Raw genomic sequence first — 12,516 nt, 5'->3', positions numbered from 1 at the left:
AGGCCCACTGTGAATTGTTTGCAAGATACTTTGAGGGTAAAGTTGCTCGCCTCTGTAGCAACCTTGATGCCCCATTAATATCTACTGTAGTCCCCGGTGAGGTGTCCAGTGCAATGTCTGCTGTAACCTCTTGGGATTGGTTTCAGTTGATGCGGCTTGATGATGTAGACAAGGTGGTTGCGACAACGCTACACAGCCATGAAGCTCACTGGGTGACCCTGGGCCAGTCACTGCCTCTCAGCCTCAGAGGGAGGCAATGGTAAACCCCCTCTGAATACCACTTACCATGAAAACCCTATTCATAGGCTCACCCTAAGTCGGGATCGACTTGAAGGCAGCCCATTATCATGAAAGCTTTTTAAGAAAGATTTTTTTAAAGATGTTTTGTTTTACTATGTTTTTAATGATGATGTGTTTTAATATACTTTAAAGTTTGTTTTTATGATGTTTTAGAGTGTTTTAGTGTTTTCGTTTGCCACCCTGGACTCCTAATGGGAGGAAGGGTGGGATATAAATTTTACCCTCCTCCTCCTCCTTTTCTTATACTTCCTGGAATGGTGCCTTACTCAGCCTTCCTTACTCTTTCCTGTATGGGCTTTCTGTGAAGAGGACCCCGCCCACATTTACTATGAGGGAGGGAGTCCTTAACTTCTTGTAAAAGCAGGGATATACCCATGAGAGAAAAACCCATGGCTGACAAAAACCCATAATTGACAAAGGAAATGGAGTTACTCACACCATCTGCAGAAGTTCCTGCCTCAGAGCATTGTCAGAAAAGGAGGCATTTAAGTCTGACCAGTCCCCTCACAGACGATCATTGTGGCCAGAGATGGCAAAAGCAACAGGCAAAGCCATAATGGCTATGGCACAGCTCTCCCTACACAGCCAAGGGCGGGGATAAGCCAGCTGTTTGTTAACACTGTCTGCAAGCCACTCAACCTCCCAGCAATTCTCAAGCCCAAGGATGCTGAAAAGGCTAGAGAACACTGAAATTCAAAGCCTCACTGATCGATGATGCAGGGAGGGGGAGCAATCGATTTGGTATACTCACAACACTTGATTAACAGAACAGTTGGGGCAATATGATGATCAAATAGAACTGGCGCTCCTGCTTAGGTAGGTTCCTTGCAGTACCTGCCAAGCTCTGTGCCCTTTAGAAACTGAAATGAAGCAATTTCACAGGGATTTGGTGTGCTTGATTAACAGAGCAATTGAGGCAGGTGACACAGTGATCAAATAGAAATGATGCTGCCGCTCAAACAATGTGGTGGTCCCACTTGATGTTTATTGTGGGACCCATCAAGCCCCATGTTCTACAGGAACTGAAAAAAGAGCTCCCTCCAGGGAACTCTGGTGAAACACCCCTTGTGAGTACTTGACACTTCTCCCAGACCACAAGAGAAAATAGAGGGGAAGGGGATAAAAAAGACACAAGACACACATGCAAACATGCAAACAGGGCAAATGAAGAAGTAATGTACTAGGTAAAAAATTATATCCAATATAATAAAAACGAATAACACCAAAGCATAGTAAGAAACACCAATTTAGAAAATAAATTATAGGAAAGCACAAGACCAAGACAAGGCAAATACTTGAGGGAGACCAAGAAGACCCAATCATTACCAACCATAGGCAGGGTCAGTCTGATGAGAGGGATGACTCCTCCCCTTGCAGAGGAGGCAAAAGGTTTTAGTGGACCCTGCTTGTTCCTTCCAGTAGGAAGCATCATCCCTAACAAGGAATGTCATCCACCATCCCAGGTAACTACATCATCCTAAACTGAGAGGGTTCTGTAGAAATCACAGAATCCTTGAAACCCTGCTCTTCTTTAAAGACGAGATGAGTACTGGGAAGTCTTCCCACTGGTGGAAATAGGAAGCCCGGAAATTAGCCATGTTGTTGTGAGCCCTGCTGAAGGGGGGTGGATGGACAAGAACAAAGTGGAGGAGGAGGACTTAAAGTTGGATGTTCGAGCCTGTGAGGGGCCAAGTGGAGAGTGAGAAGGCATGCCAGCTCTGGACTTTAACAGTTCAACTCCCGCAGCTCCAGATACCCCTGTGGAGAGTCAACCTGACCAGCCAGTTGTTTCCCAGCCTGATGCCCATGTGGCAAGCAGGCAGCCCCCCTCCCTCACAGGGGAAGATGGGATGGTGAGAAAGGCTCCACCTTTGCCTCATGCCAGGAGGCAAAAGCAGCATGAGAGTCTACAGACACAGTTGAGGTGGAGTCTCCATCTGCATGCGTGCTCCCAACAGTGACAGCTGGCAAACACAAGCAGGGTGCCCGCCCAGCCTTACTTAAGCCAAGTATCGGGGGGGGGGAGTTGCTGAGTCAATGTCTTAGTGCTGTGAAGTTGTGCCTAATTACTCCTAGAGAGATACTGAGTTCTGAGTAAGCTGTAGGTAGATTCAGGAAGCACACTGAATTGAAACTGTCTCTTACTACAATAAAAGAAAAAACCACAGCCATATCTGAGTCTTAGTTATTCGAGTTCGGGAAGGACAGATGCTTTCAGAGTCTGACAGAATCACCATCTAGCAGAATGTTCTCCTCCCCTGCAGGAGGACTAGAAAAATGTTCACAGTCCAGAAGAGACTTTTGGTCTTACTGTGAAAATGGTCTTTTCTGTGCATGTCAAAGAAGATATCAGGTGGGTAGGTAGCTCCACCTAACGGTTGAAGGCAGAACAACACTGTTGATTTTTGCAGAAACTTCCTGTTCTGTGTAGCTCCCAGCTCAGTTCTTGATGACAAGCTAACTAACAATGACAGCAGTGATAGGAAACACAATATGCAACTTAAGACAACAGAATTCATACACCCTCTGCTAGAGGCCTATAAGGTATCCATGATTGCAGCCCAGCCCTCCTAAGGAGTGGCCCTGATATCATCTTTGACATGCACACAGAAGACTGTTTCCACGGTAAGACTAAAAGTCTCTTCTCCTAGGCATGGAAATATGATATCAGGTGGGTCATACCAAAGCTGACGCATGTAGGGTGGGAATAATGCTGGGCTGAACTCATTCATAGTCGGACAGGACATGCGATAGCACTCTCCTCCCAAAGCCTGCTTCTGCAGACGCATAGGTGTCAATCTTATAATGTCTAATAAACGTACTGGGGGTGGCCCATGTGGCCGCTCTACAGATTTCAGTCAGTGAAGCATTATGCGAGAATGCTGCCATTGTGGCTGCTGCCCTAGTGGAGTGAGCCACTATCCTGTCTGGTCGCACAAGCCACAGCGAAGCATATGCCAAGGTAATACATACATCCACCTAGCTAGAGTGGAGGTTGAAACTTTGTTACCCAGCGAAGCTGGATGAAATGAGACTAAAGGTCTTGTGATAAGGTTTAGTTTTGGAGATATATACTTCTAAGGCTCTTCTCACGTCCAATGAGTGCCACACCTTTTCTGTGGGGTGAACAGGATTAGGGCAGAGAGAAGGAAGCACTAACTCTTGTTGACTGTGAAAGGTAGAGAGAACCTTAGGACGAAAGGAAGGGACAGTGCAGAGTACTACCCTATTCTTATGAAAAACACAGAAATCCTTATCTACACAGAAGGCATTCAACTCAGACACTCGATGCGCGGAAGTAATGGCCACAAGGAACAAGACTTTAAAAGATAACAAACGGAGAGATACTTAACTTAAGGGTTCGAAGGGAGGTTTTTGCAGGGCCATTAAGACTTTGTGCAGGTCCCAAGCTGGGAAACGATGGACAGTAGGTGGCGCCCCATGAAGGAAACACTTCAGAAACGGGTGAGAGCCCAGTGGTTTTTCAGGGAACTTACATAGGATTGATGACAAAGTCAAAGCCTGGCATCTCAAAGTGTTTGGTCTGAGTCCCATTCTTAAGCCCTCCTGTAGGAATGAGAGGATCTCTTTAATACCTGCTTTGCTTGGAGTTATGCCTTGTTTCTGTGTCCAAGACAAACAGGCTTTCCATGTGGCCTCATATATTCGAACGGTAGAAGGGCATCTGGAGGCCACCATTGTCTCCACTACTTGCATCGGAATGCCTCTCTTCAAGAGGCACTGCCATTCAATTTCCAAACATGAACAGCCAGCCAGCTGGGATCTGGATGGAGAAATCATACCTGTGACAACAGATCATCCCTGAGAGGAATTCGGCACGGATGATCAACCAATAGGTTGATAAGTTCCGGAAACCAAGGTCTCCTTCACCACTAAGGAGTTACCAGCAGAACCGTTGCCCTTTCTGCTCAATTTTCTGGATTATTTTGGGAAGAATTGGAAGAGGCGGAAAGGCGTATAACTGACATGGAGGCCATTGGGCCGTGAGAGCATCTATTCCTTCCGCCTCTGGTGTCAAAGAACCTCTTTACTTGGCGGTTGGGACTGGTGGCGAAGAGTTTTACTTTGATTCTGCCGAAGTGTGCCAGTATCACCTGAAAGGCCAGAGCATGTAGCTTCCATTCCCCCTAATGTATTTTCTCCCGACTCAACCAGTCTGCTTGACTGTTATCCTCCCCTCTGAGGTATTCTGCCGTGACTGACTCCAAATGTTCTTCTGCCTACTGGAAGATGAGTGAAGCTTCCCTCTGGAGAAGGGGAGAGCGTGTGCCCCCTGACGGTTCAAATGAGATTTGGTGGACACATTGTCTGTCCCGACGAGCACCGCCCCCAATCGTCTGGTGCACGTGAAGTGTGTCAGTGCCAAGTGGATTGCCCGAAGTTCCAGTAAATTGATTAGAAGCATGGATTCCTGCGGTGTCCATGTTCCTTGCACCAACTGGCCATTGCAAATGGTGCCCCAGCCCGATAGGCTGGCATCCGACGTGATCACTATATGTGGGGGATCCTGGAATGGCACTCCCTTGAGTGGGTTGGGTTTGTGCACTCACCACATCATGGACTGATGAACCGCAGGTGACAGTAACACTTTCCGGTGCTACGTTTGTGCTTGTGAGCACGTTGCATGGAACCACTAATTTCAGAAGAAACAAGGTCCTTTACCCAAGCCATAAACTTTGGGAACTTGGAATTTTATTTATTTATGTATGTATTATTTGATTTATATCCTGCCCTTCCTCCAAGCAGAATCCCAGGGGGAAAAAACCTTCCATGCTTTCAGCATACATACTCACCACCACCCCTCGCTGCCCCTGCTTGGGGCTGGTGACAACGCTGCTTGCAGGCATCCAGAGCCTTGGGCCGGAGGCTCACCTAGGTCTGCCATGTCTTCCCCATGACTGGAGTCATGGCGAGAGAAGTCGAAAGAGGCAGAGAATGCCATAAAATGGCGGCTGTGAGAGCCCTGCGCTCAGATAAAAAGTGCAGGGAAACTCCTCCAAACAACGCCTTGGTGGCCGCTGCTCAACCCCCAACTGCTGCCACACTCCAGAGATCGCAAATAAATGCCTCCGTGCAGCAAGACCCGACGGGGGAAGTAAGATATCGCGATCCTGCTCAAAACAAGTGTTGTGGGGACGCAGGTCTGTGGAGCCGTCTGTATCAAACCCTTATAAAATGGTGGCTGCAGTAGCTTGCCAGGCTCCCACGACAATCGTTGCCCGATTAGATCTTCGTGAAGTGTCCAGTTGGCGATTGGCCCATCTGAAAAATGTTCCTAAACCCACGGTGTGAAGGCGGGCAGGAATGAAGAAAAAACCCCACAGGGAAAACAAAGGATTTTTTTTTTTTTTTAAAAGACAAACGCAGAGAACAAAAAAAAATGAAGTGGATTGCCTTCAAGTCGATTCCGACTTATGGTGCCCCTACGAATAGGGTTTTTGTGGTAAGCGGTATTCAGAGGGGGTTTACCATTGCCTTCCTCTGAGGCTGAGAGGCAGTGACTGGCCCAAGGTCACCCAGGCAGCTTTATGGCTGTGTGGGGATTCAAACCCTGGTCTCCTGGGTCATAGTCCAACACCTTAACCACTACACTACACTACATCACACAGAGAACAAAACAAAATGGAAAGGGGAGAGGAGAATAACCAAAAATAGACTAAAGACAGGAAAAAAGAAGGGAAATTTTAGAATAGAGAGAAAAAGACCCAACCTTCACAGACCGCAGGCAGGGCTGGTCTGGGAGGGTGGGACGACTCCTCACCCTGGAGAGGAGACAAAGAAGTTTGAAGACCCTGCCTGTCATAGCCAGTAGGAGGAATCATCCCTAACCAGGAATGTCCTCCAGTCCTATCTAGCAAATGGGACTCTTGGAAGATTCTGTTGCTTGAAATCTCTTCTGGTTCCGACTCCCCACTCCAGTCTTCTTCATCTAAGACAATCAGTTCATTGTCTGGGTTGACAGGTGTTTCCTCTGTAGGTTGAGCGTGTCTACTTTGGGTGGCAGCGTAAGGGTCAGGTGAATTGTGTGATGGAGGAGGCTGTGGGTTTGATGATGGGATGGATGAGGAAGATCCCTGCGTTCCAGATGTGTCCCTTGGGGGATCCTGTATAGAGGATGCAGTGCCAGAGAGATCCCTGGCCAAATCCACTAAGAGGGAATCCCTGAGTTGATCTTTTAATTGTTGCAGCATGTGAGCAGATAGATATAATTGAAGAGGCTGAGTATGTGCGCAACAGGGATGATATGCTCCCCCTTGCAATTGGTGTGTAGGGGGGAAGGGGGCTGAGATCCTTCCCCTTCTGTCACCTGGATGGTTTGTTGATGAAGATGTGTCTGTAAATCCCATGAAATCCTCCGTTGAGGATCTGGCAGAAAAAACCAAGTCCAAGCCAGGATGTTTTCCTCAGACAGCAACTTTTGGTCCCTTTGAGCCCTGAATGCAGTGCTGTGCGAATCCCTCCCCTCATCTGCATTATGATCATCAGACCCTTGCCTGGCCTGGCCAGTCTGTCTACAAGCCATGGGCGCCACGCTGTCTGAAGCCATCCTGCCCACCACATTAACTGCCTCAGCCTCCTGCAGCCGGCCGGATGAGGGGCAGGCCATGGTTATCTCCATCTGAACGTTCAGCACAAACAAAGGTCCTAAGGCCTGTCTAGGTAATGGCAATGGCACTGCGCCCGGTCTGGGTGGGAGTGGCTTGGGCCTCTTCTCTGGTCTTTCAGATGTGTGGGTTGCTTTCCCCATGGGGCAACTGCGCTATGGGTCTTACATGGGCTAGAAACCACGAAGCAGCTATGTTCCCGCTGATGCTTCTGGGGGGGGGGGGCTAGCACGTCCCTTAAGAGTGAGGCAGCGAAGCTAATGTAGGAGAATGGAGAATGACTCCTGCTGGGGCTTGTGCTATGAGCGCTGCTGTTTCGAGGCAGGAAATGAGCGTTGATGTCTTAAATACGCTGCCACCTAAATTCCCACCCCCGAGGGTAGCGAGTTCAGCATGGGGGGTGCCCCTAATGAAATTCACACCCCAGTGGGATTCTGTTGGAGGGAAGGAGGGGAATCCCCTGGCTTGGCTTGCCTTGCACCACAGGAAAGGCTCTGGGGGTGAGGAAAAGAAAAAAACCTTTTTTAAAAAACAAAGAGAAGAAAGGTAAAATAGAAAGGAGGAAAACACAGAAATATACAAGACATATGAATGAGATGAATATACAGGCCTCAACACTGAGGAGAGAGAGTGATCAACCATTGTGTGTAAAGGCAGAAGAGAACTGAGCTGGGAGCTCCACAGACAGGAAGTCCCTGCAAAAATCAACAGTGCTCTTCTGCCTTCAACCACTAGGTGGAGCTACCTACCCACCTGATATCATCTTTCCATGTACAGGATAATAGCATATCTGGTCTTTAAAGAACACCAGTGTGGTGTAGTGGTTAAGGCAGCCTTTCCCAACCAGTGTGCCTCCAGATGTTGTTGGACCACAACTCCCATCAGCCTCAGCCAGCATTGCCAATGGACAGGAAAGATGGGAACTGTGGTCCAACAACATCTGGAGGCACACTGGTTGGGAAAGGCTGGGTTAAGGTGTTGGACTACAACCTGGGAGACCAGGGTTCGAATCCCCACATAGCCATAAAGCTCACTGGGTGACCTTGGGCCAGTCACTGCCTCTCAGCCTTGTGAAAACCCTATTCATAGGGTTGCCATAAGTCAGAATCGACTTGAAGGCAGTACATTTACATTAGCTCATGGAAGACTGGCCACCAACAAAGGCACTACAGAGCAGTAGCTACCCAAGGAATCCCGATCTTTTGCTCTCTTGAGCTACTGAGAATGAAAGGTCAGTCATCCTATATCATCATATTGTCCTAGTTTTAAAAATAACTTTTTAATGGACAGGAATTTACCCATTCCTGACTGCTTTACGTAACTAGAACAAACCAATTTCCCCTCACAACGACAATAAGCCAAGCATTTTTTTTTGGGGGGGGGGGAAGGACCTCTCTATTTTGTCTTCATTTGGAACATTATGTTCAGTTTGTGACATGGTATTTTGATATCTATTTCCCAACAAGGATAAATTGAAAATGAATAAAGTCCACTTTCAAGGGCAAGTCCAGAAGGAAAATCTTAACCTGTGCAAAGTCTTACCTTTTGAACATCACACACAAATTCATTTATTCTACCCAACTGCTAACATTCCGAACAGTAAGTGTTAATCTGTTTACTAAGTTTATTTGACTGAAATTAAATACTATTATTATTGATATATGTTTTCATGGCCTTACTTTGTCTGGAATTATAGTTTCTAGAGCAGGCTGGTTGTCCCCATCCAGTGGGTGTGCAGTTATCAAAGATGATGGGCTAATTGTTTCCGGTGCCACAGTAAGACGAAACCTATCCAAGAGTGAGTAAAGTCTTTGGTGTCTGAAAACAGAAATGTAACCATATTACTAGTCTAGGAAAGGCAAAAACATTCTAGCAATATTTTCAATGGATAAATGTGAACAATTTCAACAGTGCTATAGTGCACTTGATAAATGAAGCCCCACACTTTCATGTCTGATTTTTGTTTAAAAGCAGAATCTGTTTAAAGAGTGGGGAGGAATATATTTTAGTATATCAAAATCTAATGAGAGGCAAAAAAACTGCCTCAGTGTGCCCTGGAGTTCTGTTCAAGTTCGGCAGAAGGAATTGCAAAGGGGAACACAAAGCCTCTATATTCCAGAGCGCTCTTCCCCTGACTCACAAGTAAAAGCTTTGCTGGTACTTCCCCTCTTTTTCAGGGAATACAGGACAGAGTCAGAGATAAGGCTTATGCAGGCAGAAATAGGCAGTAGGCAGAAATTCAGGTTGCTGCTTTCCCATGTTTGTTCCACCTCTTTGGATTAGGTCAGAGATGGGGCTTGAGAAAGAAAGGACCTATTTCCCAATGAAAATGTTCTTTCCTTGACTTCATTATCTAGCCACAAAGTTGTCTTTGCTTACTCAGCACACTTGACCTTTTCGAACTGTAAGAACAATTTTATTTATTTACGTACTACATTTATACTTCCTTTCTTAAAAAACCTTCAAAAGGCAGCTCATATTTTATGAAAAATTTGCAAACTGTGATACAAAAGGGAAATTTACAAACTGTGATACAAAAGGGAGGGGAAGGGTAAGAAAAGTAAGCAAATATGAATGCTTACTCTGTCATATTTTTACATAATGAAAAAGTGGAATGGTCATTGCATGGTGAGGAGCCATACAGCAGTTGGTTCCACCCAAGCCAATGGACTGTGTCTAGCTTTCTCTCCTTTCCTCTGATGCAAATTGATGCTGACAGACAGAGTTCTATCTACGTGGAGGAGCCAAATTTGAGACTGTTCTAGTTTTACTGACTACAAAATAGCAACATTAAAATTATAAAATGCAATTCAAACCATTCCGTCAACATAGTATAGCAATATGTAAGCAATCATAGCTATAATCGAAATAATGGATAGTTGAGGTTCTGATACTAAGAAAAGGGACCAGGATACAGTCATATGTTATACAAATATTATAGGAAAAAATACTAGGACATTGAGCTTTTCCATCCCTACATGGACAGACAATATTAGCTGGTATAGTCCTAAAGGTAACCAAGAGGGTTATAAGTTCAGTTAGCCAAACACAGGACTGCAGCCAGTTTAATACTTAGAATAACTCAATGAAGACAGGGACAAGGAACCCTGTTCCTCTTGTTAGTTTTGAAGGATAAAACGTTGGTTTAAGCAGATCCAATTAGAAGTTGGGGAAGAACTTATGTAATAAAATTGCTCTAACAGGAGCCAGTGTGGTGTAGTGGTTAAGGTGTTGGACTACGACCTGGGAGACCAGGGTTCAAATCCTCACATAGCCATGAAGCTCACTGGGTGACCTTGGGCCAGTCACTACCTCTCAGCCTCATGAAAACCCTGTTCATAGGGTCGCCATAAGTCGGAATCGACTTGAAGGCAGTACATTTACATTTTAACAGGAAGCGATATAGTGCAATTAAACATTATGTGTGGAAAGAACTTAAGCAAAATACTACATTTTGAAAGACTGTCACATTCCACATCACAAGAATACAGCATCACTAATGCTTTACCTGAATGCTAGTCCACTATTCTGAAGATATCCCTGAATTCTATCCAGTTCTTCAACTGGCAACTGAGCAGTGCTGTTCTATATGAAAACAAGAAAAGCAAAGCATTCATATAAATCTTGAGAGTGAAAATTAAATATACATTGTGATAAGTTAAGAGTAACACCAAGTACAGGCAACACTTAATTATAGTTAGCACTAACCATTGTTTGTTGCTTTAATCTTAGTTAACATCTAATATGTAAATTGAAACTATAGTTTAGCCCAATAAAGAAAGGCCTGCCAAGTAAGAGGATTGGGACTGAGGCACGAAGGGAAAATGTGGACACAAGAGTTTAAACTGTGACAACAGTGTGAGTCTGTGTAATGTCTTCACTGCTTTATGAAAGCAGAAGTCAAGTGCCTCAGTTTACAAATTCACTCATACCTCAAAAGCATGGAAATTATATATTTAACTCTTCTCTTAAGTTGAAGGTTTTTTGATACTATAATATGTATTTTATTTAGAACTTTGAGGCTATATGACTGAACAATGTGTATAGACGTGTGAAATAAAGTATTCTACAATTTCAGCAGATTGCACTAAACCTCTTGTGGTTCCTTGTTCCTTCCATTGTAGCTAGCATTCCCTGCCTTTCAGTCCTAACCCATTCGTTTCCTATTTCTGAAATGTTCAAAAAAAATTTAAACACTTTGAAAACCAGAAACTTGAAAGAAGAATAGTGAGAAATGTGTAATTTATTCTTTGCAATTCCTTGATATGCAGGTGTTGAGATACTGATATAGATATATGTACACACACAGCACCATCATTATATGTGAAGATGGGTCCCACCCTGAGCAGCTTATAATCGAAAATTAGACATAGGAAAAACAAAGGAAAGGAACCAGGAGTAACCTGGGAGCATATATAGTTATTCACATTACACATACTTAGGCTTGACTATAGATTTAGTAACAGTATGACAATGAAATCAGGAAGATGTGTCAAAAGGTGGGCTTTGAAGATGGATTTGAAGAATGTAAGAGGTTTGTCAAACAGGTGTGGTGGAGGGGAGGTGCAAGCATAAAAGGGAAGCAAGGGATATGTCATTTGAGGGAGCAAGAAAGCTTTGAACAGCTGGGGGGAAGCTGGAGGAGTGGAGGTCACAGGAAGGGACGTATTGGGTTATGAGAGTGGAGTGGTAAGAGGGGGCAGGACACGGAGTGCTTTGAAAGTAAGGATGAGGCATTTCTGCAGAATTCTGGAGACGTTAGTTAGCCAGTGTAGGGATTTATGGAAGACTGTCACATAATAAGCCATGAGAGGTAAATGATTCGCAGCAGAGTGTTGGATATAAGGTGAGGAAACTATGGTGAGATAATGGAAGACCAGACAGAAGGCTGCAGAAGTCATGGCAAGAGAATACCAAAGGTGTGAATCACCTGAAGGGACAGAGAGAGTAGGCCACATTTTTGCAACACTAACATTGTAAAGGAAGAAGGAACACAACTTAGCAAAGAACTGAATATGGGGGACAAAGATAAATCTAAAGTTTTGTGCCTACTCCACAGAATGGATGATGACATACGGAACTGATAAAGGGAGTGCATGAGAACAGGAAGATTGGAAGGAAAAGGGAAAAATTCAGTGTTAGACATATTGTGTATGGGAAAATAAAGCATCCAAACAGAAATGTAAGAGAAGCAGTTGTAGATGTGGGATTGGAGAAAGAAAGTAAGTTCTGGGGTACAAAAGGTAGATCTAGGTGTCATACATGTAAATGGCCAATTGCCAAGAAAATCAAACACAGTCACTTTTGACTTCAAAAGAGGAAACTTCCAAATATGAGAAGACTGGTAAAGAGAAAATTCAAAGGCAAAATCAAGAGGATCAAATCACTCCAATATGCTTGATAGTTGTTTTAAAACACAGTGTTAGAAGCTTAATTGGAGTGTATACTGCAGATCAGGAAAAGTACCACCATGGCCAAGAGGAAGTAGCACGGTTAACAAGAAGAGTCAAAGAAGCTGTTACAGGTAAGAAGGCTTCCTTCACAAAATTGAAGTCTTTTCTGAATAAGGAAAATGAAGACACAGACTCTG

At 44.7% G+C, this 12,516-nt stretch overlaps 1 protein-coding gene across 1 annotated transcript in view; it reads right to left on the bottom strand.

Moving 5' to 3' along the window:
- The window catches only part of HTT (huntingtin), a 337,153-nt gene that overhangs the window by 56,910 nt on the left and 267,727 nt on the right, over window positions 1-12,516 (bottom strand). Inside the window, exons 45-46 of the mRNA XM_061584691.1 lie at window positions 10,435-10,511; window positions 8,606-8,744 (exon numbers count right to left, since the gene is read on the bottom strand). Coding sequence (XP_061440675.1) covers window positions 8,606-8,744; window positions 10,435-10,511 — 216 coding nt within the window. The remainder of the gene's footprint in view (window positions 1-8,605; window positions 8,745-10,434; window positions 10,512-12,516) is intronic.

Source organism: Rhineura floridana, chromosome 9, assembly GCF_030035675.1.
Source record: "Rhineura floridana isolate rRhiFlo1 chromosome 9, rRhiFlo1.hap2, whole genome shotgun sequence".
Taxonomy (NCBI): domain Eukaryota; kingdom Metazoa; phylum Chordata; class Lepidosauria; order Squamata; family Rhineuridae; genus Rhineura; species Rhineura floridana.
This window is presented reverse-complemented; position numbering and strand designations above follow the sequence as displayed.